Here is a 27,671-nt window from a genome sequence, read left to right on the forward strand (position 1 = left end):
GTATTTTTGGGCCTAGTTTGGGGAACTCTCTTCCCCTCATTAAAAGGAGTGCACGGTTCCTGGCAAGCGCACATGGATGCGATCGTTTTATAACATGCATGCGTCGGCGCATGCATGTTATAAAATGCAATATCTGCGCACACATGAGTGCCGGATTTTAACGCCTGTGCGGGCAGACGCAGGGGGAAGGAGAATATTCTAAAACACACGTAGCGACACAGTCTGACCTTTACCCAGTTCCCTCCTAGTCCGCTCCTATTAAGGAGCAGACTGGGTGGGAACTTTCCTACCCCTAACTTTCCCCATTTTTTTTATTTGTATACTTGCTGCTCCTCGGTAGTAGAAGTAAACTCCACGCACCGGCCGGCCGGCTGCCTGCACAAGCTTCCCCGGGACAGTGGCTAATGGCGCTGTTCCAGCCCGCCCCCCCCCCCCCCCCCCCGACTATGTGCCTTGGTCTGCCCCTTTTGCAGGGCCTGGCACTCCTGCGCGTAACAGGGGCTACGTGTGTGGCCGGGCCCATTCTAAAATCTGCGCAGCACATGCAAGGCCTGGCCATGCTCATAACCTCTGGTTTTTACGTTCGTGGCTCTTTTAAAATTGGGCCTTAAATGTCTCATGCAAGATCAAAAATAAAATAAAAATAAAAAAAACTTTAAAAAACTCATTTAGCGAGGCTTTTGCTAATACCAACTACTCTGTCTGACAATATGAAACTATGTTCATATTTAAGATTTTTTTGTCAGATTTGGTCTGCAGTTGTTTGTCTAGTCTGTCATTTTTATTTTTAATTTTTATTATGTATGTTTTTATTGTACCCCACCCCGAATGGCTTGCTGGAGGGACAGATTAAATTTAAAATATTTATTAGTTTGCCACTCATCAGAAAAGGCAGGCAGGCAATGGCAGTAGCTCTGTGTTGCAATTTTTTCTTCCTTGATGGAAGATGGAAGTCAGGCGGGAGATTGGCTGCACTGCTACTGATTTTACCTCTGCCTGGGAAGTGGGCAGGGCAGTGTGTGCACTAGGTGAGCAATGGTAGTGCACAGACTGAATCATACCAGGATGCTTTGTGGAGCCTATCACTATCGTTCAGCAGTTAGTCAGAACTGACTCTGTGTGAAATAGTTCTCCACACAACACATTAGGGTGGCACACTCAATGAGCAAGGAGAAAAACCATTTACATGTTCTGAGTGAGGTAAAAGTATCATTCAGGCAGAAAGAACTAATGCAAAATCAGGAAATGAACCAGTCAGAGTACTCCTACAGAATATGGGAAAAGGTTTCTAAATAAAAACACCCTCACAAATTGCCAGAAAACCACACCACATTCATTGGAGAAATGATTAAAGTTCTACATGTGATAAGTTTCCTTTAGAAAACCCTTTTCACACGAAAATAAAAATTACATCCAGTAGCTAGATCAAGTTCCAGCAGGGAATGTATTATAGTACACTTTTACCCTATAGTAAATATGTGCCTACATGTAAACTTAGCGACGGTATAGAAAAGATTTTAATTAAATAAATAAATAAATAAATAAATAAATAAAAGCTTATTTAAAAAAAGATTCTTATTAGTTATTTTCTTGTATTGAATCTGAAAATTGGCAAATGTGCTTCAATAGAATGATTGACATCTCCCATGCTACTCTACCTTGCTGTTATATCCCTCAATGCTACACTTTGGTGGGGGTCTTTGTCCCACTCAGCCTTGTTTCCCTGCCCAGACTTTATACCTAGGAGTTCTTTTTGCCACTGTCATATCCCAGAATTTATACATTGAGTTGTTCTTGCCAGTCTGTGGGGCTACTTTGCACCTCTCATATTTTGGTGTCTTGAAGTCACTCTTTGTGCTGCTTGGACCCTTTATTAGTGCCTTGGGATTTTTTTCCTACCACTTTTTCTGCTTTGTTCTCCCTTCCTGGTGCCTTAGGATGCTAATGCTACTTTTGGTGCCAGATTGCCACTTGAGGAAGTCATCAAGGATTCATGTCACTCTTGCTGATGCCCTCTTTTGGAGCCTTGGGGTGGTGTTCCCACTTCTGCTGCTTTTTTTTTCTCCTCTCATGGTGACTTGGAAAACTCGTACCAATGCTGGTACCTCTTTGCCTCTTTATGGAGCCTTAGGCTATTCATGCCACTCTTGGTGCCACTTTCCATAATCTTTCCAGATACTTTGGAGTTCTTTACTCCTTCTGATGATTTCTCTCTCAAGTTATGACAATTGATTGATTGGAAAACACCAATTCCGGAGCACGATATAACCTATAATGCTTTCCCCAGTGATCTTAATGACAAATGAGAAAACAAATCAAACCTGAAAAACAAAATATATATTCCCTGTACGTACCTGGATCAGTCCAGACAGTGGGATATATTTTTGTGTATAGAAACTAAAAGAAAAATTGGTGTTTCCATGAAGAGTTTCAAAATGAAACTGTTTTTCTTTTGCATATCCCTTTAATTTTGCTTTCCCTCCTTAAAGCCAAGACATCCCTGCCCTAGGTCTGCAGCTACTCTCCTGAACACCACAGCACTTTGCTGACCCGGCTAGACATCCTGGGTATCTCTGTGCTGCCTATAGCACAATCCATTCTGGCAACCTCTCAAACAGTTGTTCTTGCAAATGGACCAAACAGTCTCCTTACTATGCCAAAATATGTCCTGGTTAAAGGGGACACATTTATGTAGTAAGGAATCCAAGGCGTCCCTGCATATAGGGACGGTAACTTTCAAACCGGTGCACGTATGCACATTTGCACGCATACATCGGCCCACGCCTAGATACGCAGTCTTTTTATATGCATGCATGTTATAAAATAGCCTGGCCTCGTGCACATGTGCGCAAAATTTTAAGTGTGTGCGTGCAAATGCCACTTCTACCGCGTAAATCAGGGTTTTTTTAAAATCCCAGTTTTACCAGTTTGTCCGCAGTTTCCCCACTTAAGAGGGAGGTCTGCAACTCCCCCCCGGTTTGATAATTTCACTCCCCTCAGTTAGCCTCAATCCTTAAGACCCCACAGATCTGCCTAGTTTTCTTTAAGCTTTAACTTACACAGCACCCATAGCAGAAGTACAATTATGCGGTAGGGGGCCTTGGCGTTCGCTGGGTCACATCAGTATTTATATGCAAATCTTTGGTTCATTTCCTGAAATGCCCATGTACACGTGTAAAAATTAATTTTAGTGATTAATCCTTTTGAAAAGTATTCCCTATATATTTAGGGGACAATGTTCAAACTAGTGCAAAATTTGCAGTCAGGTTTTACCTACACACTTTGCACTAAATTTAAAAAAAAACAAAAAACAACTGTATTTTCCCTTTGAAAATTGTTGTGGGCACAAAGTATCTGCAGATGTTTGCATCCACTTACTGTGCTGGTAGAATTTTTAGGAAAAATAATGCCCATAGATTTGAAAAGACAGTCTCTCTGCATATTATTTTCTGTTCCTTTCCGAGGACACCTCTGGGAATGACTCCCTTACCTGCGGTTAAAAGTACCCACACTATGGGGCACCATGCACACTTTTTTTTTATACGGATTAAAGGACGGCAGTATTCAGAGAGCCAGGTTTAACAGGGTAAATCATTATTTACCCATGTGAATGGCTTTGAAAAGTTGTCCTTTTAGTCCATAATCTGCAGAGAACATAGAGTGATACCAGATTAACTAATCCAGAATGAAATGTTGGAATAACTAACCCAAAAGTAGAATGAACTTCCTATAACATTTTTAGAGAAATCTTGGACTGATGGGGCTATGACCTTTAAGTAAATCTACATAAAAACTTAAAACTTGCCATACTGGATCAGTCCAAGGGTTCATCAAACCCAGTATCCTGTTTCCAATAGTGGCCAAGCCAGATCACAAGTACCTGGCAGGATCCCAGGGGGTAGATAGATTCCAAGCTGCTTATCCCAAGAATAAGCAATGGAATTCTGCAAATCTACTTTAATAATAGTTAATGAATTTTCCCTCTAGAAACATGTCCAAACCTTTTTTAAATGCAGCTACAATAATAGCTTTCACCACATGCTCTGGCAACAAATTCCAGACCTTAATTATGCATTGAGTAAAATAAACATTTTCCCTTATTAGTTTTAAATGTATTACCTTATTAGTTTTAAATGTATGCCCCCTAGTTTTTGTGCTTTTGGAAAGAGTAAACAACTGGTTAACGTTTATTCATTCCATTCCACTCATTCTTTTACAGACCTCTATCATATCTCTCCTCAGCCATCTCTTCTCCAAGTTGAAGAGTCCTAACCTAGCCTTTCTTCATAGAGGAATTGTTCCATCCCCTTTATCATCTTGGTTGCCCTTCTCTGTACCTTTTCTAATTCTGCTATACCTTTCTTGAGATGTGCTGACCACGACTGCACACAATACTCAAGATGAGATTGCACCATGGAGAAATACAGAGGCATTATGATATTTTCTGTTTTATTCTCCATTCCTTTCCTGACAATCCCTAGCATTCTATTTGCTTTCTTGGCTGCTGCTGCTGCACACTGAACAGATTTCAACATATTTTCAATGATGACACCTAGATCCTTTTCCTGAGTGGTGACTCCTAATATGGAACCTTGCATTATGTAACAATAATTTGGGTTACTCTTCTCTAAGCGCATCACTTTGCACTTGTCCACATTAAATTTCATTTGCCATTTTATTTTTAAACTCGTTTTTATTAGGTCATTGAATGCAAGACCAGGTACAATAACAAATCAGAAACAAGTATGACAGTATGTCAAATAAACAATACAAACCAAATGAACCATTTTTTTCCCGCATTTCCCCTGGACCACCTTAAGTGGACATGCCCTACACACACATTCACACTCGCAAACACATCCATGAGAGCATGCAATTACACACCCACCTGGGACAGACCATAATCAGAACACGCGGAGAACAAGATCACCCAGGCCCAGTTATAAAATCAGTGGGGCCAGGAGCACTTTATCCTCTTGAAGAGGGATTTCTCCCTTTGGGATTAAGCACCCCTGGCCAGCTATGTCCCTTTATTTCTGGAGTAATTCCAGCTGTGCCGTGTGAAGCATTGTGTCTTTCCACCGAGCATACAAGGGCGCCTTCTCCGTTTTCCAGCACATTAAAATAACCTCCTTGGTAAGGAGGGTGGCCACAGCAATACATCTTCTCCCACCTTTGAGGTATCAGGCACCCTTTGTCCCAAAAAACAAAAGTATACAGAAAGCCCTGACCAAGAACAGAAGGTTGGAGTTTAGAACATCCATGTTGACCAAAATCCTCCCTCTAATGCTATTGTATATTTTCTAAATGCTACGCATGCTCTTGATTGGCATCAATATAATCACCTCGCCACATATTAGACCTTTTATTTCTCAACTCTTCTTTTTTTCCACTGTAATTCTACATCTATTTCATTTACTCCTGTTTCCTGGTCCGATCACTACTTAATACATTTTTGCACTAGATTCAGTTAATCCCATAATAAATCTTGCTCTACAACTAACAAAACTTTAAAGCGTAAACACGTTGATCCATCTAACCTTTTAGAATCTTTTCTTCCTTTAATCTCCAATATTTCTACCATTAACGATACTACTGATATGGTAAATACTTAGGACAATGCTATTTCTTTTTTTTTTTTTTTTACTTATAATTTTATTAAACGTTCAAAAAAGTACAAAACAGGCAGCATGACAAGGCTCAACGTCAGGATATAAAGAACATACAGTCTATGCCACATGCCCTTCATTCTAGGATACCCTCCCCCCCTCCCCTCCCTTCCCACCCTCCCTGCATCCATGTGCTCAGAAAACTAACAGAGTGCAACAGGTCCATTATCAGTGGCAAAGCAAGAAAGGGGTGCCTCCAACATCGAAAATGAAAAAATGGAAAAACACTCCAGATCCTGCGAAAAGAACCGGTGATCCGCAGTCTATTACTCAGGCGGAGACAGTGTTTGTTGTCGTTTCCAATGCAAGTAGGGGGACCAGACATCTCTAAACTTGAAAACGTCCAATGCTATTTCTAAACCCATATACCTTATTGCTCCTACTTATAAATCTTCCTTTTCCAGGACCACTAATGCTCCTTGGTATACAATGATGCTAAATTCCCAGAAAAGAAACCTCCGAAAAGTGGAAACCAGATGGCGAAAACATAAAACTGATCATAATTTGACCCTGTTCCAAACTGAGCTATCTCTTTACCGTTCAGCAGTTAATGCTGCCAAGAAATCATATTTCTCTAATCATATCCTTCAAGCTAATTACAACCCCACAGTTCTCTTTAACACTGTCAAATTGCTTACTAGACAGAATAATGCATGCTGCAGTTATCCTGAAGCTAATTCTACTCTCAAGCTATGTGATGCTTTCAAAAATTATTTTCAATCTAAAATTCATAATATTGTGAACACCTTTCCCAGTTCTCTTCCAAATAATTCATGTCCTCCTGCCACTAGCATTTGGGAAATCTTCGATGATATAGCTAGTACTGAAATCATTCAAATTATATCTAAGATGAGGCCTTCTACTTATCCACTATCTCCTTGTTCAACCACCATGTTCAAAACTATTAAGGATGAGATTGCTCCACCCATTGCTCATCTAGTCAGTTCTTCTCTATCAACTGGATCTTTTCCTGATTCTTTAAAAACTGCTATTACTCCAATTCCTAAAAATTCCATTAACACCACTCCAGCATTCAGCAACTTTTGTCCTATTTCTGCTTTACCATTTCTCGCTAAAATTATTGAGTCTGTAGTTTTAAAACAACTTTCTGACTAGATCAAAACTTAATTCTTGATCAATACCAATTTGGCTTTAGACCACACTATAACAGAGAAACTCTGCTTCTTTCTTATACTGACATCCTACATCTATATTTTTCTTGATCTTTCAGCAGCATTTGATACTATAAACCTTGACATTCTTCTTTCTCGTTTGTCCAGTATCGATCTCTCTGGTACAGTTCATAGATGGTTCAAATCATATCTTCTCAACCGCTCTGAACAAATACACATTAATTCCACTACATCTTCCTGGTTCCCTCTAAGCACTGGTGTACCTCAGGATTCTGCCTTTTCCACAGCCCTGTTCAATATATATATCTTTCTCCAATTTGTCAGTTGTTGTCTACACTTGGTATTTCATACTGTCTTTATGCAGATGATGTTCAGCTCTTTTTTCATACATAGCATGACTCAAATTCAACCTTTAAATTTACTACTCTATGTTTAACTTCAATTAAATCCTGGTTGTTTCACCATAGATTAAGCTTGAATCCTTCCAAAACTGAAATTATGTTCCTGAGTAATCCTTTCTTCATTGATATTCCAAATCATATTTTGATTGGTAACAACATAAATTTTACTAAAAAGGCCCGTAACCTTGGGAGTTTATTTTGATCCGAAACTCAATATGCAGTCCCATATTCAACTTGTAGCAAAATCCTCATTCTATAAAATCTGTTTGAGACACACAAAGCCCTTTTTAGAACATAACATATTCCTCAGTTCTTCAGTCCCTCATACTAACTGGGTTAGATTACTGTAATACTCTCTGTACAGGTTTACCACTTTCTACTGTGACCTCTTCAACTTGCTCAAAACACAGCCGCTCATTTGCTTTCAGGTACTAAATCCTTTGATCATATCACTCCAGTACTACATAGTGTACACTAGTTACCCATCAAATAGCGCATTCAATATAAACTGATGGTTATTGTTCTTAGCCTCATTTATAATAAAAATTGTTGGCTTTCTTCCACATTACATCTCTATACACCATCCCGTAAACTGTGATTGCAGAATCAACTTCTGCTTCAGGTACTACCTTCTAGATCAACAAGACTATCCATTACTTGTGAACACGCTTTTTCCTTTACAGGTCCCATTACTTGGAACAACCTCCCACCTCATGTCAGACTCATTTCAGACCCCAAGGAATTTAAAAAAGCACTGAAATGTCATCTTTTTAACTTAGCTTTTAAAGATATTAATGAATCTTTATTTTTACATTCTGGTCATTATGTTTATTTTACAGTTTCTTCATTTGTCTATTTTATGAATGTAAATCGCCTTGAACGTTGGAGAGCGCGGTATATAAGAAATTTTAAATAAATAAACATATGACAGAAGTCCCCTGGGACCACTTTGCATTTCAAACAGATGTCAGAGTCCCATAGTTTCATCAAGATACCCCATACCCGGGTAATATACGTTCTGTGTAAGATCTTAAACTGAATTTTCCTTATAGTAGCAGCAAGATAGTATCTAGAAATTGCCAAGAAAGCATGGGATAGTAAATCCAAGGAGACTTCAGTGCCAAGATTCACACTCCACTTTTCAGCTAAGCTAAGGGAGTAGGTAAAGCTAAAGTAAGCTGCCTCGACCAAATAGCAATTTTGTTAAATTTGGGCGGAGTCTCCAAAAAGCTCTCCATCATCCATGGGTACAGTAATGGAAATATTGTCTTAAAGATGCTAAGATAATAATGCCGAGCTTGTAGATAGGCAAAAAGTGTTTCGGTATATCCCGATCCTCCCGCAACTGCTCAAAAGAATATAAGCAGAAGGAATCTGAGCCAAATGAGCCAGATTATGAATCCCCTTTGAAGCCCATCCCCGAAAGATGGGGCCATTTAAGCTGTGTAAAAAAGTCTGGGTTGCCAGATGATGTCAAAAAGGATGAAACGGACACACTGCGAGCCATCATTCCCCGCAACCAGAACCAAGCCTTGCATAGGGCTGTGAGCCAAAAAGCAAAATGCTTCAAAGAAACCAATTTATCAGGGCCCAAATGGACCAGATTTATTGGTGAATAAGGGGCTGACCAATCAGACATTAAGCCCTCCAAGCAGCATTACAAAGTCATAAATCTGGGAGAGCAGCCAACCAAATTTCGTCCAACTGTAGCACATCAAAATTCACCCATGCTCTTCTATTGCACCATGTAAAGGAGCTTAACATAGAGCCGTATATCCAAATAGTCGAGGATTTAACCCACATTGGGAGCATTTGCAGTGGGTAAAGAAACTTGGGGAAGACTACCATCTTAACCAAGGCACATCTGCCTAGTACAGAAATTGGAAGAGCTTTCCAACATGCTATTAAGGCCTGAAATGTCCATAGAAATTTTCCATGAAAATTTGTATAGACTTTTTTAATATCCAAAACTATACGTTAGTCCAAACCCCTCCCCCAACCGTGTCCCAGGAATGCCTCCGCTCAATCTAGATAAAAGTACGTGCGAACATGACATATGTGCGTAAGTTTATCTGCATATCAAGCAGGCAAGTTAAACCCTGCATGTAAACCACTGTTTTATCCACAGAAATGCCACTGAAAATCACCCTCATTAAGTAGTATTAAGAAAAGTAAATACTTACATAGATTAATGTACATATACTATATCATAATCTCTACTAACATAAACCCAATTTACCTAATACCAAAACATAGACAGATGGGGCAAATATTGCTGCTGTCATTTATAAACGAATCCCAATACAGCCTTCTTTCCACAATCATGCCTTTTATCATGTGATATTTATATCTAAGAATTTTAAGTCAAGACTTGTGCGTTTTATTTTTCTTGACTTTTAGTTTTGTAACCATGTATTTTTATTCTTTTAAATATGTAAACCATTGTGATGGTATGTCTGAAGGACGGTATAGAAAATTTGATAAATAAAATAAATCTCAAGTGGATAATGTGAATCTTGTATACTAATAAACAATTCAAGCAATATTGTATGTTTTAAAAACAAAGCTCTCTATAGTGCAGTCTTAACTGCAGCTTTTGTAAAACATTCAGAATAGAGGGAAACAGGCCAAACAAACTTGAAATTCTTTTTTTTCCCCCCACATTTCTTAATCACATGGAAACATCTCATCCTAATTGATAATGCATTTAGGAAGAGCTGCCGAATTACCATGATCCTAGAGCACTCATTCTTGGGTTTGTGAACTTTTGCACCCAAGAAAACTGTGGAATTTGTGTTCCCTGAAATCTGGAAATGTCAGTTACCCCATTCAAGAGACTACAAATCATATTGCTTCACAACAGACAAATATTTTCTCATTGAAGATTTTATAATGTTTCGCCCCTGGGTTCTCTTCCCTCTCTGGCATGCAGGGTGAGAGGCAGAGGCAAGAAGCAACCAAGCTGGAGGCAGAGTCACAGTTACGTCTGCAGGCAGAGCGCCATGAACGTGAGGGCCAAATTCGAGAGCTGGAGGCGGAGAAAATCCAGAGGATGAGAGAGAAGGAGCAAGAAGAGGTCAGACACACACGGCTGCAAGGTGAGTAACATCTGGCGCTGAAAAAGGCACCTGAATGCCTTTGGCTTTGTACAGGGCCTTTCATCCAAACTGAATCCCAGTGAACTTTAGAAAATGGATGGCTGAATGTTCTTCTCTCTCTTTTTTTATATTTTTTCACTTGTTTCTCTTCCAAGTCAATTACAACCAGGGATTCAGGTGTCATGAGCTGACATTTCAACTACCCGGGGATTTTTCCCCTATTTTAATAGACCCTCCCTCTCACTGTTCCAAGTCTGGTCATCGCAGAAACAGTCCTAACAGTGGAAGCCATGCAACCAGGGCTATTTCTGGAATCCTGTACAAGGGCTCCAACTCCAGCCATCAGGTGATGCCCTTAACTATGACTGTGACTCTTCCCCCCTGCAGCATCCCCACCTAATGCTGGATGTGGAGGATCTGATCTGGGAATTGAACCGGAGACTTTCTACATGGCAGTGTACAGCGCTGTCTATGGGCTGGCTCAGTCTTGTTTTTAAAAGAAATTGTTCCACGCCGTGCTGTGATGGTTGTGAGCCCTTGGGCTGTGGCAAGGATGACGCAGCCTAGTTAATGAACTTACTAGGACCGTGCCAACAGCTGGTGGACGTGCTGTTGCTGGGACTGAGCGGGGATCTTCGCTTATACCAGCCCAGTTCCCCGCAGGTTGAGCCCTTGTGTTCCAGGGACTGGCAGGTCTTAGACGAGTGTCCCTTAAGAGCGGTGAGAGAGAGAGAGAGTGTCCAGGTATGGGCTGAGATCAGGGCTGATACTGAGCACACAGTAACTGGATCCAGGCAGAGAATCGGGGCAGGCAGCGATCAAAAGAGAGTAGTCCAGGTCTGTAGCAGAGGTCAATACAGGCAGCAATCAGGAGAGTGGTTTGGGTCCATAGCAGAGGTTAATACCATGCTGGCAACAGGCAAGGACAAGATGGACAAGGTGGACCAGAGCAAGGCAAGGAGCCAGGGATACAAGGAGCAGGGCAGAAGATACAAGACAACATAGCAGGGAAAGGCAAGGCCCATCGAGGAGATAAAGGAAGCAGAACAAGCACAGGCGCAATAACAATTCTAACTGCGGGCTAAGCAGGAAAACTGTTGTTGAGGCCCTGACTGATTGGAAAGCTGGAGCATAAATCCCCCCACCCCCCTGGACTGGCTGACAACATCAGGAAGTGCTGGTGGAAGTGTCCCGTCACAGGGGCCTTCAAAAGGTGGCATGCGTGCACCGAGGGGGACCCAGGACCAGCAGCAGAGCGGTGTGCTGTCAGGCAAGGGCCGGCAGCGTGTAGTGAGTGCAGCCAGTCATTGGGTAATCCTGTGGCCAGCCAGACGTTACACATGCTTATCCAAGAACAGGCTGCACGGTGTCCTGTTTCTCAATGTACTCAAATACAGAAAAATAACTGTCACACACGGGCAGATCTAGGATTTAAAAAAGGGGTTGCATGTGCTGTGTGTATCGTCTTCCCTCTTCTCACTCTCTCATTTTATTTAATTTATTTTAATTTGGTTACTCGCATTTTACTTGGGCATCAGAACAGGGTGCAGTTGGTTAATGCTGCCAGGTACCAATTTAAAACAGGCACAAAAAAAGGTAAACAGTATGAGGCAATAATCAAACTGCCTGCATTTCTGTAAACCACTTGTATGGTTTTTACCTGAGGAGTTGGCCGGAAAAATCAAAGCAAAACTATTCGGGTTTTTGTTTTTATTATTGCCCCATGAAAAAGTACCTGCAGAGGTTTGTGCTTGCTTTTTCAAGGCAAACCTATGCGTATAGTTTTGATTAGTTAAGTGTGCACATAGGTGCCTCCCCCAACATAACTCTACCCTGGGAATGCTTCCAAAACCTTACAAGCATGGTTGGACACAGTTTTGCCCCCATATCAGGCAGAAAGTATTAAAAAACCTGTTATTGCCCTCATAATAAAGAAATAACACAGACTATGTTACGTTTACAACAAAATAACATAAACCCAGCAGACCTATGGCTAAGGATCTAATTCCCTACAGTTTGTCTAATAAGGCAGTGTTTCCCAACCTGTTTTATGCCCAAGGTACTCCTACAATACAAAGATGTTGAGTAGCCACCTACAAATCAGCTGAGCAGCCAGTGTGAACGTCCAAAAGACTTGTATGGCCAAACTAAATTCTTAGACAGCACTGAAAGCCTCATCAGTATCTCTTCCAATTGTTTAAAGCAAAGGGGGGAGAGTGGTTGAGGACACACATGAGCCTCTCATGATGGACCAGTTCCCGCTATATACAGTTGCAGGAGAAGGGAGAATTCAGTGTGATGCAGGAATGGTGACAAAAACAATTCCAACAAAACTGGAACAAAATCTTCTCAACCAATAATTCTCTCTTCGCTTAGGGTTAGACATTCCCCGCTAGACTGACTGGGAACTACCTCTTCTCCTGGTACCAGGCTATGGGCCCTAAATGGGAAATCACTCCCATATTCTCCTTCCTTAAATTCCAACAAAATCTGCCACACTAACTTCCCTGTACGTACCCGGATCAGTCCAGACCGCTGGGTTATGCCTCCCTTCCAGCAGATGGAGACAGAGAAAAACTTGCGAGGCACCCCCTCTTGAACTAGTGTGCCACCTGCGATCCTTCAGTATTTCTCTGTCTCCAGCAGATGAAGGTGGCAGAACCTGCGGTCCTGAACCTCTGACAAAAAAAAAAAGTGCAGTTTACCTTCAGTTGTGAAGGTTACTGTATCTTTAAATTTTTCCTTTGGCTAGATCAACCGGTTTAAAAAAAAAAAAAAAAAAAGATAATTAGAAACTAATCAGGAGGAGAGAAGTGTAAGTCCTCCCAAGGGGTTGGAACCTATCCCCCTTGGTAGTAGGCCCGGCTGGGGTTGGTGACCTGTGAGCCGGTTTACCCAGAGCTGGTACTTCACACCGGTGAGTAGGGGGATTTACTGGTGGGCCGGTCCCTCCCCCTAGCAACCCAGAGACTATTACATTCCTCTGGTGAGACCTGTGCTGTATATTTCGTCCCAGGGACGCTTCTTTTCCTTCCCCTGGTTGATTGAGGGCAGTGTTTAAAAAAAAAAAAAGAAAGGAAGCAAAACAAAGAAAGCACTTAGCTGCCAAGTCTCCTGGGCCTCCAGAGGTACTATTTCGGAGTTTGTTTTTTTTTCCCTCGTCACAGCTTCCTGTGGGGATGCTGCGGAGATCGCGGTGTTCAACTTGCGGAGAACTGGCTGTGCAGCTCTCCCGTGATGGCCTCTGCTCCCAATGCCTTCCCGGCGATGAGGATCCGTCTGGGAGCAGCAGTGGGGCATCTTTATGGTGGGCCTGTGGTGCTGGAAAGAAGCTGCATGCTCGGAAGCCTCAGCCTGCCCCGTTCCTGATCAGCGCGGGAACGGTGGCCATTTTGGATCCCCCTCTCTCCGATTTAGTGCTGTGCTTGGGGGGAGGGGATTTCCCTCCGCAGCTTTCTCTGCCGAATCTGAGCCCTGAGAGACCTCAGGGCTCAGTGCCTGCTTCCCTGTCGTCGTCCCCCCCCAGGTTTGGGATTGCCCCCCAGGGGGGGTGGCCTTAAAGAGACAACATCCTTTTTCTTCGCAATTCGTGCTGTTGCTGCATAAAGCGTATCTTGAGGCAGAGGCTGGTTTTCGGTTGCCAGAGCTTCTGCCACCGAAGGTTTCTAAACCCACGGAAGGCCAGGACATCCCCAGAATTTGGACGGTTTGGGGGGCTTCGGAGGAATCAGGGGCTCCACTAGCCGATCAGGCGGATTTCTCATCGCAGGACTCTATCAGCGAGGACAAGGGAGCTGAAAGTTACGTCCCAGTGGAGGGGGATGATCCACAGGTGCTCAGGTTATTTCGACGAGATGAACTTGATCCTCTGATCCCTCATGTTCTGGCAGAGCCTGGAATCCAGGCTCCACAGCCAGTTTCAGAGCCTTCCATGGTGGATCCAGTCTTATCAGGTCTTCGGGCTCCTAAGACTTTTCCTTTCCACCCCATGCTACTGCAGCTCATGACTCTGGAGTGGGAAACTCCGGAGGCCGGTCTACCAGAAGGACGCGCTATGGAGAAGCTTTATCCACTGCCGGAGGAGTCGTTGGATCTTAAAGTTCCTAAGGTGGATGCGGCCGTTTCGGCCATCACCAAGCAGACAACTATTCCGGTGGCAGGGGTGGCGGCGCTTAAGGATCTCCAGGATAGGAAGCTTGAAGTCCTTCTTAAGCGGATTTTTGAGGTTTCTGTGCTTGGCGTCCGAGCGGCAGTCTGCAGTAGTGTCATGCAGCGGGCAAACCTGAGATGGGTACAGCAGTTGCTCACTGCGCAGGAGCTTCCCCCGACAGAGACGGAGCGTGTGGAGGCGGCTGTAGCATATACCGCAGATGCTCTGTATGATCTCCATACTTCCTCGCGCACGATGGTCTCCGCAGTTTCGGCTAGGAGGCTTCTATGGCTCCGCAATTGGTCCGCTGACGTCTCTTCCAAGTACCAGTTGGGAGCTCTTCCATTTAAAGAAAAATTCTTATTCGGTGATGATCTGGAAACTCTCATCAAGTCCCTAGGGGACAATAAAGTGTAAAAGGTTCCAGAGGACAAGCCTAGATTTTCTAGGACCTTCTGTTCATCTCGTCCCCGTTTTCTGGGACAGCGCTGTTTTTGGCAGGGCAGAGCCCCCTCCTTTGCTCCGCGACAGCCGTGGGCAAGGTCTCAGTCTTGGGCTCATTCCTTTCGCAGCCACAGACCTCCCCATGACAGGGCACCTCAGAGATCCTCCGGCATCAAGTCTTCCCAATGAAGGTGCGCCGGCCTATTCCTCCATTCTGGTGATAGGTGGTCGTCTTTCACTATTTTTCGAGGAATGGGTCAAGATTACTTCAGACCAGTGGGTTCTAAGCATTATCAAATGCGGCTATGCTTTAGATTTTGCTCGCCCACTGCAAGACCTGTTTTTGGTGTCTCCCTGTGGGTCCCGGGCAAAGCAAAAAGTGGTGAGCCAAACCCTGAGTCGGTTGAAAGCCCTGGGGGCCATTGTTCCAGTTCCTCCGGCCAAACACAGGACCGGCAGGTACTCCATATATTTCGTGGTTCCCAAGAAGGAAGGCTCCTTCTGCTCGATATTGGACCTGAAAAAGGTGAACAGGGCGCTTCGGGTGCCTCGTTTCGCATGGAAACTCTGCGGTCAGTCATTGCAGCTGTCCGCTCAGGCGAATATTTGGCCTCTGATCTGACGGAGGCGTATCTTCACATAGGGATCCAAGCGCTTCATCAGAGGTTCTGAGGTTTATGATCATCTGCGAACATTATCAATTCCAAGCGCTTCCATTCGGTTTGGAGACGGCTCCCCACGTCTTTCCAGAGGTGATGGTAGTAGTAGCGGTGGCTCTCAGGCGAGAGAGGATTTTGGTTCATCCCTACTTGGACGATTGGCTCATTTGAGCGAAGTCAGAGGAGCTTTGCCAGTTGGCAGTTCGTTCGGTATTGCGGCTTCTTCATTCTCTCAGATGGGTCATCCCGGGTGCTGGACTTCTTGGGAGCATGGTTTGACACCTCTGTCGGCAAAGTTTTTCTCATGCAAGAGCAGATCAACAAACTAACGACTCAGATTTGGTGGCAGTTGACCCTGCAAATGCCCAAGGTATGGGATTATACTCAAGTGCTTGGTTCTATGGCATCTACTCTGGAACTAGTCCCCTGGGCCTTTGCTCATATGAGACCCTTGCAGAGGACGTTGCTTTCCCGTTGGGATCCCAAGTCAGAAGAATTCCAGATACCCCTACTGCTCATGGATCCCGCCAGAGCCAGTCTCAGCTGGTGGTTAGTTCCCGACCACTTATGGCGCGGGGTGGACCTGGAGGAGCCCCAGTGGGTAATTGTAACGATGGATGCCAGCCTCTCCCATTTGGGAGCGGTCTGCCAATCGTGGTCGGCACAAGGTTGATGGACACTTCAGGAGGAGAAGTGGTCCATAAATCGCTTAGAAACAAGAGCAGTACGCCTGGCGTTGCGCAGCTTTCTCCCTCTCATGCGGGATCCCTCGGTGCGGATTTTGTCTGACAATGAGACAGTGGAATACATCAATCGTCAAGTGGGAACAAGAAGTCGTCTGGTGGCCACGGAGGTGGACAAGTTAATGGTCTGGGCGGAACTCAATCTCATCCGACTGGCGGCCACACACATAGCCGGTGTAGACAATGTTCAGGCAGATTTTCTCAGTCGTCAGCGGTTAGACCCCGGAGAGTGGGAGCTATCTGAGGAGACAATGCAGCTCAACACCGTCGGTGGGGTGTGCCTCATCTGGATTTGAAGGCGGTTTGTTTCTTCAGTCACAGGCGGGAGCACGGAGCAGAAGGAGTAGATGCTCTGGTCCTTCCGTGGCCCTGCGACATTCTGCTTTACGTTTTTCCTCCCTGGCCGTTGGTGGGCAAAGTCTTAAGAATAGAGACCCACCCAGGGTTGGTCATCCTCATAGCCCCGGAATGGCCATGGAGGCTGTGGTTCGCAGATCTGGTCAACTTGGTGGTGGATGGCCCCTTTCGTTTGTCATCTTCCAATTCTTCTTCGACAGGGTCCAGTATTTTTCAATCAGGCGGCTCGCTTTTGTCTAGCGGCCTGGCTTATGAAAGGAGGCAGATGAGGAAGAAGGGTTATCCTGATGCTGTTATTTCCACTCTCTTACAGGCACGAAAGACATCTACTTCACTCACATACGTTTGAGTCTGGAAAGGTTTCGATTCTTGGTGTAGTGGGTTGGATGTGTCCCTGTGATGAGCCTCCATTGTTCATATTCTGGCTTTCTTACAAAAGGGGTTGAAGAAAGGCTTGGCATACAGTTTTCTCCGGGTTCAGGTAGCGGCCCTGGGCTGTTTAAAGGGAAAGGTTGATGGGGTTTCCCTGGCAGCCCATTCTGAAGTAGTGCGTTTTTTTCTGAGGGGTGCTAAGCATTTGAACCCCCCAGTTCGGCCACTGTGTCTTTCCTGGAGTCTGAATCTGGTTCTCCGGGGCTTGTGCGGACTTCCTTTTGAGCCTCTCAAACGGGCAACTCTGATGCTCAAGACGGTCTTTTTAGTGGCTATCTGCTTGACAAGATGAATATCGGAGATTCAAGCATTGTCCTGTAGGGAGTCTTTTCTGCGGATTTCCGATTCGGGTGTGTCTCTACGAAAGGTACCTTCTTTTCTACCGAAGGTTGTGTCAGGTTTTCACTTGAATCAATCTGTGGAGCTGCCGGCTTTTCCAGATTTAGATCCTAATTCCCCTCAGGCTCATGACTTGTGGAAATTGGATGTCCGATGGCTTCTTCCTTCGTTATTTGGAGGTGACTAATGCTTTTCAGTTGTCGGACCATCTATTTGTCTTATGAAGCAGTCCTAAGAAAGGGCATAAGGCCTCCAAAGCTACCATTGCTCGCTGGTTGAAAGAAGCTATAGCTTCGGCATATATATGTCACAGACGACCAGTGCCGGATGGGCTAAAAGCTCATTCTATCAAGTCTCAAGCGGCATCTTGGGCAGTGTCAGTTGGTCTCACTGCAAGAAATTTGTAGAGCAGCTACTTGGAAGTCTCTTACACACCTTCGCTAAGCATTACCATTTGGACGTCCAGGATCCGGATGTCTATTTTGGCAGCAGCGTTCTTCAAGCGGAACTCTCCAGGTCCCACCCCGTGTATGGCAGCTTGGGTACGTCCCAGAGGTCTGGACTGATCCAGGTATGTACAGGGAAAGGAAAATCTGTTCTTACCTGCTAATTTTCGTTCCTTTAGTACCACGGATCAGTCCAGACACCCGCCCAGGATGGTCTGGCCTGGAGAGTCCATTTGGCATATGTATTTTGTCCTTTTCATTCTGAAGAGTATTATGAAGAGAAAGATGATAGTGAAGATGTACATAGTTACAGGGTTTACTGTTTGGCTGCTGTTTGGTTTAGCCATTGGTTATTAAATTTGGTTCATTCTGCTATGGTATTGATTATACTGAAGGATTACAGGTAGCACACAGTCCAAGAGGGGGTGCCTCGCAAGTTTTCTCTGTCTCCATCTGCTGGAAGGGAGGCATAACCCAGCGGTCTGGGACTGATCCGTTGTACTACAGGAATGAAAATGAGCAGGTAAGAACCAATTTTCCTTTCCTTCCTTGCTGCTTTTATGCAGGCTGGCACACCAATCCGAGCAGCCTCAGTGGAGGTGCTTGTAGAGCTGGTCTGCCAACTCTTACTCATTCGTTGGGTAGACTGAATGAGAGAGCCAAACAGTTCCCAGGATGCTATCATACCTCCAGATCTTTTTCATTTTGCCATTGCATCATATACGTAGCTCCTATGATGCCGGGGTTCACCTCCGAAGTCCTTGGGGGCCGATACAATACAGTGGCTCAGCCTAGAGCACAGCTTGCCAATTAGTTGGACGTGCGTTTTGGATGCGCTAGAATAACTCCCAATGCAACAATGGGATTAGCGCGTCCAAAATTGCACGTAGCTAATAGCTCTCATCACATGTAAATGAGGCTATTAGCGATTACCCCCAATGCAAAAAATTGCTGTGTGCCCGATATGCATGTCTTAACAAGCAAAACTTATCGCCAGCCCCAGAGCTGGCATTGTCTTCACCTGCTCCAAGCTGTCGCAAAAAAAGCCAAAAATACTGCTTTTCTGTATGTGTGTTGGGAGGATGGATGGAAACAGCTGAGGGGAAGGATTGTAAATCGCAGCTGTTTTCCTCAAACCCCCCCAACACACACACAATATTTTCACTACCAGGTTCTTCGTGCTCCAGTTTTATCTCCTATTCGGTTTTTTGTTGGCAGGGCCTTGGGAACGCCTCCAGTCTCGCTGCTACAGTCCCTGCCTCCATTCATTTTGTCAGTGGGAACCAATGATTGCATGTGACTCATGCATAATGTGTGAGATGCGGCATGCTTGTGGTCATTTTCTCCTGTTCCTTTAAACCTCCAGCTTAATCCAAAACTTGAGCTGGGATCTGTCACCATGAGCCTATATTTTCAGCTACTTGGGAGTTCTTTCCCCTGTTTTATATCCTCTCCCAAACTACATTAGTCCAGTATTGCAACAATATTTCTTGCCTGGTGGCCATGAGCCAGAACTGCTTCTGTAATTCAGCACTACAAGCACCTCCACTGAGGTTGCTCAGATTGGTGCACCAGCCTGCATAAAAGCAGGCAAGAAAGGAACTTAGTGTGGCAAATTTTGTTGGAGTTTGAGGAAGTATTGGAGTGATTCCCCATTTTGGAACCCACAGCCTGGGGCCAGGGGAAGAGGTAGTCTGCAGTCAGTCTAGCAGGGAGTGGGATGTCTGACTATGACTCCTTCCACTTCTCTCCATATCCTAATCCTCCAAGTGCTGTAAACTACATCTGCTACAGTCCAAGCTAACCCGAGCAGAAGAAGACCTGAGCCAGGAGCTGAACCCAGTTCTCTCTGCATATTAATACATAGCACTGCCACAGGGCTGGCTTCTTGCTAACATTTTTATTTTCTCCACAGAATCCGTTCAGCATCTGGAGAGAGAAAAGAGAGAGCTGCAGAAGCAAACGAAAGAACTGCAGGAAAAAATGCAGGTAAATGTTGGAGTGGGGATACGATTTCTTTGCTTATACACAATCTCTCTCTCTCTTGTTCATAGTGAATATGCATTTGCTCTAGATTTACTGATGTCTGTGTTCACACTAGAAGGAGAACAGAAAGCAAGCTCCATAGTAATCCATAATCATGGAATAAATTATCACTTCCACGAAAATATTCCCTGTATTGTACCCAAATCAGTTCAGACTTCAGGGTTTTGCCTCCCTTCCAGCAGATGGAGGCAGAAAATATTTATAATCGCCTTATAATCTAGTGAGCCACCTGCTTTTCTTCAGTATTTTTCTATCTCCAGGAGGTGGTGCAAAACCTGCGGTTCTGTACCCAGCTTTAAAAAAAAAAAAAAAAAAAGAGAGAGAGAAATCATTCTGCCTCCCAGGGGTTGGTAGGACCCTGGTTGTAGGGATCAAGTGATATGAGGTTGGGAACCCCAAATTTGGCTCTCCTGGGGGCCGGGGGGTGATAGCTGGAGATCCAGCTCCCTCCCCTTCAGTCTGCGGCTGCTGCTATAAAGTCAGGAAAGTATTCCTTTTGCTTTATTCCTGTTTCTCAGCTTCTTGACTAAAGTTGCAAAAAAAAAAAAAGAAGTTTTTCTGCAGGCAGCCGGTCTTCAGTGCTCCTACTGCTGGAGGCAGTGCAGGGGCTGCGGGACGGTGTAGGTCTTTCTGCCGGCACAAGGAATTGTGCACTGGACGGTGAGCGATTTTTCTTTTTAGGGCTCCTTTCCTCCCTCTGTCTCCCGATTCGGTGCATTGTAGGCCTGCCGCTGGGGAATTGTGTTGCGGGCAGGGCGTTGCACTCTGTGGAGTGCAGCTTTCCAGCCGCCCCTTGTCCGACCTATGCCCCCGCTGCCTCCCCAGAGAGGGGAGGGTCCTTTGGAGAGCTGGGCGGCAGGCTCAGATTTTTTGCAGTCGGCTGGGCAGACACAGACCACACAGGAGCCATGGGCCGACCCATTCCCCCTTAGCGTGGGAACGGTGGCCATTTTGGATGCCTTCCACAAGCTAAGGAGAGATCGGCGGGGGAGGGGATTTCCCTCTGGAGTTGTTTTCTGCCGATCGAAGCCCCAGTGAGGCCGGGGGCCCTCGGGGTGGCCCGATGCAGAGGATTTTGGAGTGCTGGCAGGGGTTGGAGGAGGTTCCTCCTGGATTTTCCCCTGAGTTTGTTTTGCTAATGCACCAGGCTTTCTTAGCCAGTGGTGCTCGAAAGAGGGAACCACCCCCCCATAAGCAGGGGGGCTTGGGGCCCACCCCAGAAGGCTCCCAGATTTAGGGGACATGCTGGCTGCTCTCAGGCTGCGGAGATTCCAAGCCCCGTGGTGCGGTGGTAACCTTGAGAGTTTTCCATGGAGAGCTCGGACTCGGGCCTTGGGGGAGATCCCTCTGCCCCCAAGGGATCCAGATGCCAGATACGACCGGGCACAGTCCCCGTCGGTTGAAGGGGACGACTCCAAGGTGGTCCGATTATTTCAGCGGGATGAGTTAGCAACTCTACTCCCACATTTCCTGGCAGAGTTGGGCAATTTCCCCATCGGTGGAGTCGAGTTCAGACACAGTGGATCCTGTCTTGGTGAGCTTGTGGGGCCCTGTGATGAACTTTCCCTTTCATGAGGTGATGAAATAGTTGTTACTCCTGAGAAGGGCCTTAAAGTGAGCCGGGCCATGGATAAACTAAACCCATTGCCAGAGGACTCTCTAGATTTCTTGAAGATTCCTAAGGTTGACGCGTCGGTCTCAGCGGTCACGAAGAGGGCTACTATTCCAGTCGCTGGTGCGGCAGCTTTGAAAGATCTTCAAGATCGCAAGCTGGAAGTTCATCTCAAATGGATATTTGAGGTTACCACGCTCTGCATCCAGGCGGCAGTCTGCAGCAGTTATATGCTGAGGGCCAGCCTGAAATGAGTCCAACAGTTGTAGAGCTCTGGCACCGATGGAAGCACAGCAGGTGGAATGATTGGAGGCTGCAGTAGCCTATGGTGCGGATGCCCTGTATGACCACCTGCGCACGTCAACCAGAACCATGGTGTCAGCTGTCTCAGCAAGGAAGCTTTTGTGGCTGCATAATTGGGTGGCGGACATCTCTTCCAAGGCTCAGCTTGGGGTGCTACCCTTTAAGGGCAAGTTCCTTTTTGGTGAGGACCTCAAGCAATTGATTTAAGCACCTTGGAGAGAATAAGGTACACAAGTTGCCAGAGGTCAGGCCGAAGGGTCCTAAGAGATACCCACCTCGCTCCCGTTTTAGGAGTCAACGACATTTTCGTCAGGGCAGAGGCAGACCTTGGAGAGGTCGCAGTCTTGGTCCCAGTCCTTTTGAGGCCACAGGCCTCTCAGAAATGGATCTGCCTCTGCGGCGGGTGCTGTCAAGTCCTCGCAATGAGATGCAGCCAGCCCACTCCTTAGTTCCTCTTATAGGGGGGGGTTGGCTGACTCTTTTTTTTTTTTTTTTTTTTCCAGGAGTGGGCCAAGATTACGTTGGACCGGTGGATTCTAAGCATGATAGAACATGGCTACATGTTAGTTTGCTCGTCCACTCTGAAGCCTGTTCCTTGTATCTCCCTGCAGCTCCTCAGCCAAGTCGCTTATTGTCCAGCAGACCCTCCACCGCCTCCGGGAGTTAGGGGCCATTGTGCCTGTCTCCCAGGAGGACCGTGGCTAGGGAAGGTATTCTATCTACTTCGTGGTTACGAAGAAGGAAGGAACATTCCGGCTGATATTGGACTTAAGAATGTCAACATGCCCTCAAGGTGCCCCGCTTTCAAATGGAAACTCTTCGCTCGGTGTTGGCAATGGTGCGCAAGGGAGAGTTTCTGGCCTCCCTGGATCTGACGGAGGCCTACTTACACATCAGAATCCGCAAGGACCATCAAAGATACCTTCATTTCAGGATCCTTGGCCACCATTTCCAGTTTTGTGCCATGCCATTCAGGCTGGCAACGGCTCCACAAACCTTCACCAAGGTGGTTGTAGTGGCTGCGTCCTTGCGGAAAAAGGGCATCTTGGTCCATCCTTATCTGGACGACTGGTTGATATGAGCAAAATCGAGGGCGTTATGTACGCAGACTGTGGATACAGTGATGCTTCGACTACATTCTCTGTGCTGGGTAGTCAACCTAGCTAAATGCCATCTCGATAGTTTCTGGGCGCCAGATTTGATAACCAACTGGGCAAAGTTTTTTCCTCTTGGAAGAGTGGATTCTCAAGTTGCGGGCCCAAGTTCAACAACTGTTGAATGCACAAGAATCCAGGGCCTGGCACTATCTACAGGTTCTGGGTTCTATGGCATTGATCTTGGAATTGGTCCTGTGAGCGTTTGTGCACATAAGACCACTGCAGAGTGCTTTGCTGACCCGGTGGTACCTGTTGTCAGAACAGTTTCATCTCCAGCTCCCATTTCCGGATGTCGCCAAGTCCAGTCTCTTGTGTTGGTTCACTCCGGGCCATTTGGAACAAGGGGTAGATCTCCAGATTCCTCATTGGATCGTAGTGACGACCAATGCCAGTCTCTCAGGCTGGGGAGCTGTCTGCCAATCCCAGTTGGTGCAGGGACAATGGTCTTCGGTTGAGTCGACATGGTTGATCAATCGCCTGGAAACGAGTGGTGCGTCTGGTTCTAGAGAGTTTCCTTCCTCTTCTGCGCAACAGGGCAGTCAGGGTCCTGTCAGACAATGTGACAACTGTGGCATATATCAACCGACAGGGAGGAAACAAGAGCCATGTGGTGGCCTAGGAGGTGGCGATGTGGATGTCCTTGGTGGAACGTCATTTCACAATGATAGCGGCGTCCCATATTGCAGGAACATCCAACGTTCAGGTGGATTTCTTCAGTCGTCAACAGCTGGATCCCACTTGACATGAAGTTGACCCCACTTGCGGGTGCAAGTGGGGTCAACTTCATGTAGACTGATGGCTACCCGGGAGAATGCCAAGGCAGTGCAATACTTCAGCCGCAGAAGGGAGCATGCAACGGAAGCCGTAGATGCTCTCATAGTTCCTTGGCCTCGGGGCATTCTCTTTTATGCGTTTCCTCCCTGGCCTCTAATAGGCAAGGTGCTCAGGAGGATAGAGGTTCATCCGGGTTTGGTGATCCTGGTGGTTCTGGAGTGCTTGTGTTGACCGTGGTTTGCGGATCTGATCAACCTGGCAGTGGATGGTCTCCTACGGTTCAGTTATCTCCCAAACCTCCTGCGCCAAGGTCCTATATTTTTGATCAAGCGAGTCACTTTTGTCTTGCGGCCTGGCTTTTGAGAGGAGGCAATTGAGGAAGAAAGGTTATCCGGAAGATGTCAGTTCTACTCTGTTGCGGGCCTGGAAACTTTCCACTTCTCTGGCATATATTTGAGTTTGGAGGGTCTTTGAGTCTTGGTACAAGACGCAGGGTTACGATCCCTGACAGGCCTCAGTCACGACAGTTCTGTCTTTCTTACAGGATGGCCTTACAAAGGGTTTGTGTCTCAATTCTCTGAGGGTTCAGGTTGCAGACCTGGGTTGCCTCGGGTAAAGTCCATGGTTCCTCCCTCACAGCTCATCCAGATGTAATCTGGTTTCTGAGTGGGATGAAACACTTATGTCCTCCTGTCCGTCAGATGTGTCCCTCCTGGAATTTGAATCTGGTTCTTAAGGGTTTGTGTAAGGCACCCTTAGAACTGCTAAAGAAAGCCACTCTGAAAAATCTGACTTTAAAGGTGGTATTCTTGGTAGCCATTTGGTCTGCCAGGTGAGTGTCTGAGCTGCAGGCCTTATCCTGTAGGGAACCGTTTTTAAGGATCGCGGACTCTGGAAACTCTTTACAGATGGTCCTGTCCTTTCTGCCGAAAGAAGTATTGTCTTTTCATCTTAATTAATCGGTGGAGCTTCCAGCCTCTTCAGACCTGGAGCTCAGTTCTCCCCATGCCAGCGACTTGAAACATCTGGATGTCTGAAGAGCTCTTTTGCACTATTTGGAGGTGACGAATAGTTTCCGGTTATTGAATCATCTTTTCGTATTGTGGCATGGCTCTAAGAAAGGGCAGAAGGCTTCCAAAGCTACGATAGAGTGTTGATTGAAGGAGGCTATTGGGTCTACCTATATCTGTTTCGGTCGCCCTGGAGGGGTTGAAGGCTCATTCCACATGCTCGCAGGTGACTTCATGGACGGAGTGCCAGCTGGTTTTTCCTCAAGAGATTGGTAGGGCGGCTACTTGGAAGTCTTTACACATTTGTGAGACATTACCGCCTGGATGTGCAGGCCATGGACATCTGCAATTTTCAAGCGGGACTCTCGCAGTCCCACTCCATCTAAAGAAGCTTTGGTACATCCCAGGAGTCTGGACTGATCTGAGTACGTACAAGAAAAGGAAAATTGGTTCTTATCTGCTAATTTTCGTTCCTGTAGTACCACAGATCATTTCAGACGCCCCCCCATGGTAGAGGTTCAGCTTTTTGAGTGAGGGTGTAGCTATGGAGTGCCAACTCGATTACCTTTCTGATATGTGGCATAAGGTTCTGCAGACTTTTACTGTAAGATAATTTCAATTTTCTGCCTCACTCTCTGCTCATTTGGGGTTTGAGGGTGGAAGATAGCATGTTCAAATTTGTTTGGCTTGGTTTTTTAAGTTGTTTCTCTGCATGGGTACTATAAAATACTGAAGAATAGCAGGTGGCACATCAGATTATAAAGCGGTGCCTGAGAAATTTTCTCTGTCTCTATCTGCTGGAAGGGAGGCAAAACCCAGGAGTCTGGACTGATCTGTGGTACTACAGGAACAAAAATTAGCAGGCAAGAACCAATTTTCCTATTTCCCTCCTGGATCACTTAGTCATTCAGTAACTAATACTGTTTTAAATATATGAATAGAGGTGTGGAGTCAAATCCAAGATTAAATTTGAATAGAAATTAACTATTTGTAAATGCCTCCCCCCCCCCCCCCCATACACACACATTCTTCCTGTTCTTTCTGTGAAGAGGGGGCTCCAGGAGTAGGTCGATTCCTGAATTGGGGGGGAACTATTACCTTCTAGGCCCTTGGGGTTTGTACACTTGGACTTGAATAAAACAGTCTTCTTACCTTAAATGAGGATAAATTTAGGAAGAGCTGCCAAATGACCACAATCCTAGAGCAAACATTTTATCCATTCCTGGGATCGTCAACTTTTGCACCTAAGAACACTGTGGAATTTGTAGTCCCTGCTCCTTCTGTCTGATATCAGTACCACAGGTCCCAGAATTTACCAAGAGGAGTGTAACCTCACTCCAGTATGCAAGTCCAGCACAGGTGGGTACATACATTTTATTTATCTGTTCTTCAAGGCAGGGACCAAGCCTAGCTTCTCAGATTCTTCCCATCCCAAGGTGGAAGTCCTTTTGACTAGGTGTAGAAAGGAGTCCTCTCTGGGCCCAGTGTAGGGTGGCTGATTTACCAGACTGAATGCCCTGGGTTTGGTGACTTTTTTTCCTCTGGGTGCCAGGTGCTGTGTGCGAGATGCCAAACAAAACATGAGAGCCACTTTGTGAGTGTCCTAAAATAATCCTTTACTACATACAGTTTTTTAAATGGCACAAATAAATGTAACTTTTTTGCAGCTCCACAGTTCTTGCTCCTTCTCTACAAATGTGTTGTTCTCTATTTGTGAAAGAGTCTCATATGAGGGCCAGAAATCCCGCTGCTATCTTGGGTTAGGTGGAGCAGAAGACCCCTCAGGTTAGGGCCCCTCCCAGGTGACTAAAATCTAATCTTGGCCCAGAGAATTAATGTCTCTAGCTCCAGAGGGTTGACTGAAAACGCCAGGTGGGTATCCTCTCCTATTTCAGATGATTTTATTACTCATAGTTGTCCTTGCTTTTGATGAGGATCCCGGGTGGAAGAGATCCTGGATGGAAGTTCAGGGTAGGAAGAGGGGCAGAAAAATCACATCCTCTCAGATCTTGTAAACAAAAAAATTACTTCTTCATTCGCCAAACTAGATAACTTCGGAGGTGTTCTGCAATGGCTCACCAAAAATTCAGGGCCTGGTCTTCCCTAATCCTGGGCGTCTTTGACTCAGGGTTCCCCAGTCCCTGAGCCTCGGAAAGCCCAGGCCTTCAGTAGGGTTTCTTTACTCAAAAGTCCCAAATCCAACTCAGTCCCTGGACAAAACACTCTGTACCTTGGGTGGAGAGTATAGCAGTGTAGTCCAAACCCACCCTGGAATGCTTAGAGGGTCTCCAAGACTTCAGGTAGGTCAAAAAGTAACCTAGGAAAAACTCTGACCTCTCTCTCTAACTTCCAAACAATATTGCTCCCAGAGCCCTTTGAGGTGCTCTGCTAAAAAACCTCCTGCAGGGGGTGTCCATTTCAGCCCCACCACTGGGAGGCCTGTCGCTGAATGCATCCTCACACAAATTATATTTCTCTAACTGCATTAACAGGCCTTAATGGTAACTGGAAAGGTGCCTGAGTTACAGGAGATTTGAGGGTGTTGCAAAAAAAAAAAAAAAAAGAACTTGAAGTCATCCTCTGGAAATGTCTACTTCCTCATTCCCCCATTCAAGAGACTACAAATCATATTGCCTCCCAATATTTTCTCATGAAAGATTTTATAATGTTTCTCCCCTGGGTTCTCTCTCCTCTCCGGCATGCAGAGTGAGAGGCAGAGGCTAGAAGCGGCCAAGCTGGAGGCCGAGTCACAGTTGCGTCGGGAGGCCGAGTCACAGTTGCGTCGAGAGACAGAGCTCCGGGAGCGTGACGGTCAAATCCGAGAGCTGGCGGCAGAGAAAAGCCAGAGGAAGATAGAGAAGGAGCAAGAAGAGGTCAGACGCACACAGCTGCAAGGTG

General features: G+C 45.7%; 1 protein-coding gene across 1 annotated transcript in view; it reads left to right on the plus strand.

Moving 5' to 3' along the window:
* LOC115094092 (trichohyalin-like) overlaps positions 1 to 27,671 on the plus strand; it is a 157,182-nt gene that overhangs the window by 75,483 nt on the left and 54,028 nt on the right. Inside the window, exons 9-11 of the mRNA XM_029606790.1 lie at positions 10,136 to 10,301; positions 19,787 to 19,860; positions 27,479 to 27,668. Coding sequence (XP_029462650.1) covers positions 10,136 to 10,301; positions 19,787 to 19,860; positions 27,479 to 27,668 — 430 coding nt within the window. The remainder of the gene's footprint in view (positions 1 to 10,135; positions 10,302 to 19,786; positions 19,861 to 27,478; positions 27,669 to 27,671) is intronic.

Source organism: Rhinatrema bivittatum, chromosome 6, assembly GCF_901001135.1.
Source record: "Rhinatrema bivittatum chromosome 6, aRhiBiv1.1, whole genome shotgun sequence".
In the NCBI taxonomy this organism is placed as follows: Eukaryota; Metazoa; Chordata; class Amphibia; order Gymnophiona; family Rhinatrematidae; genus Rhinatrema; species Rhinatrema bivittatum.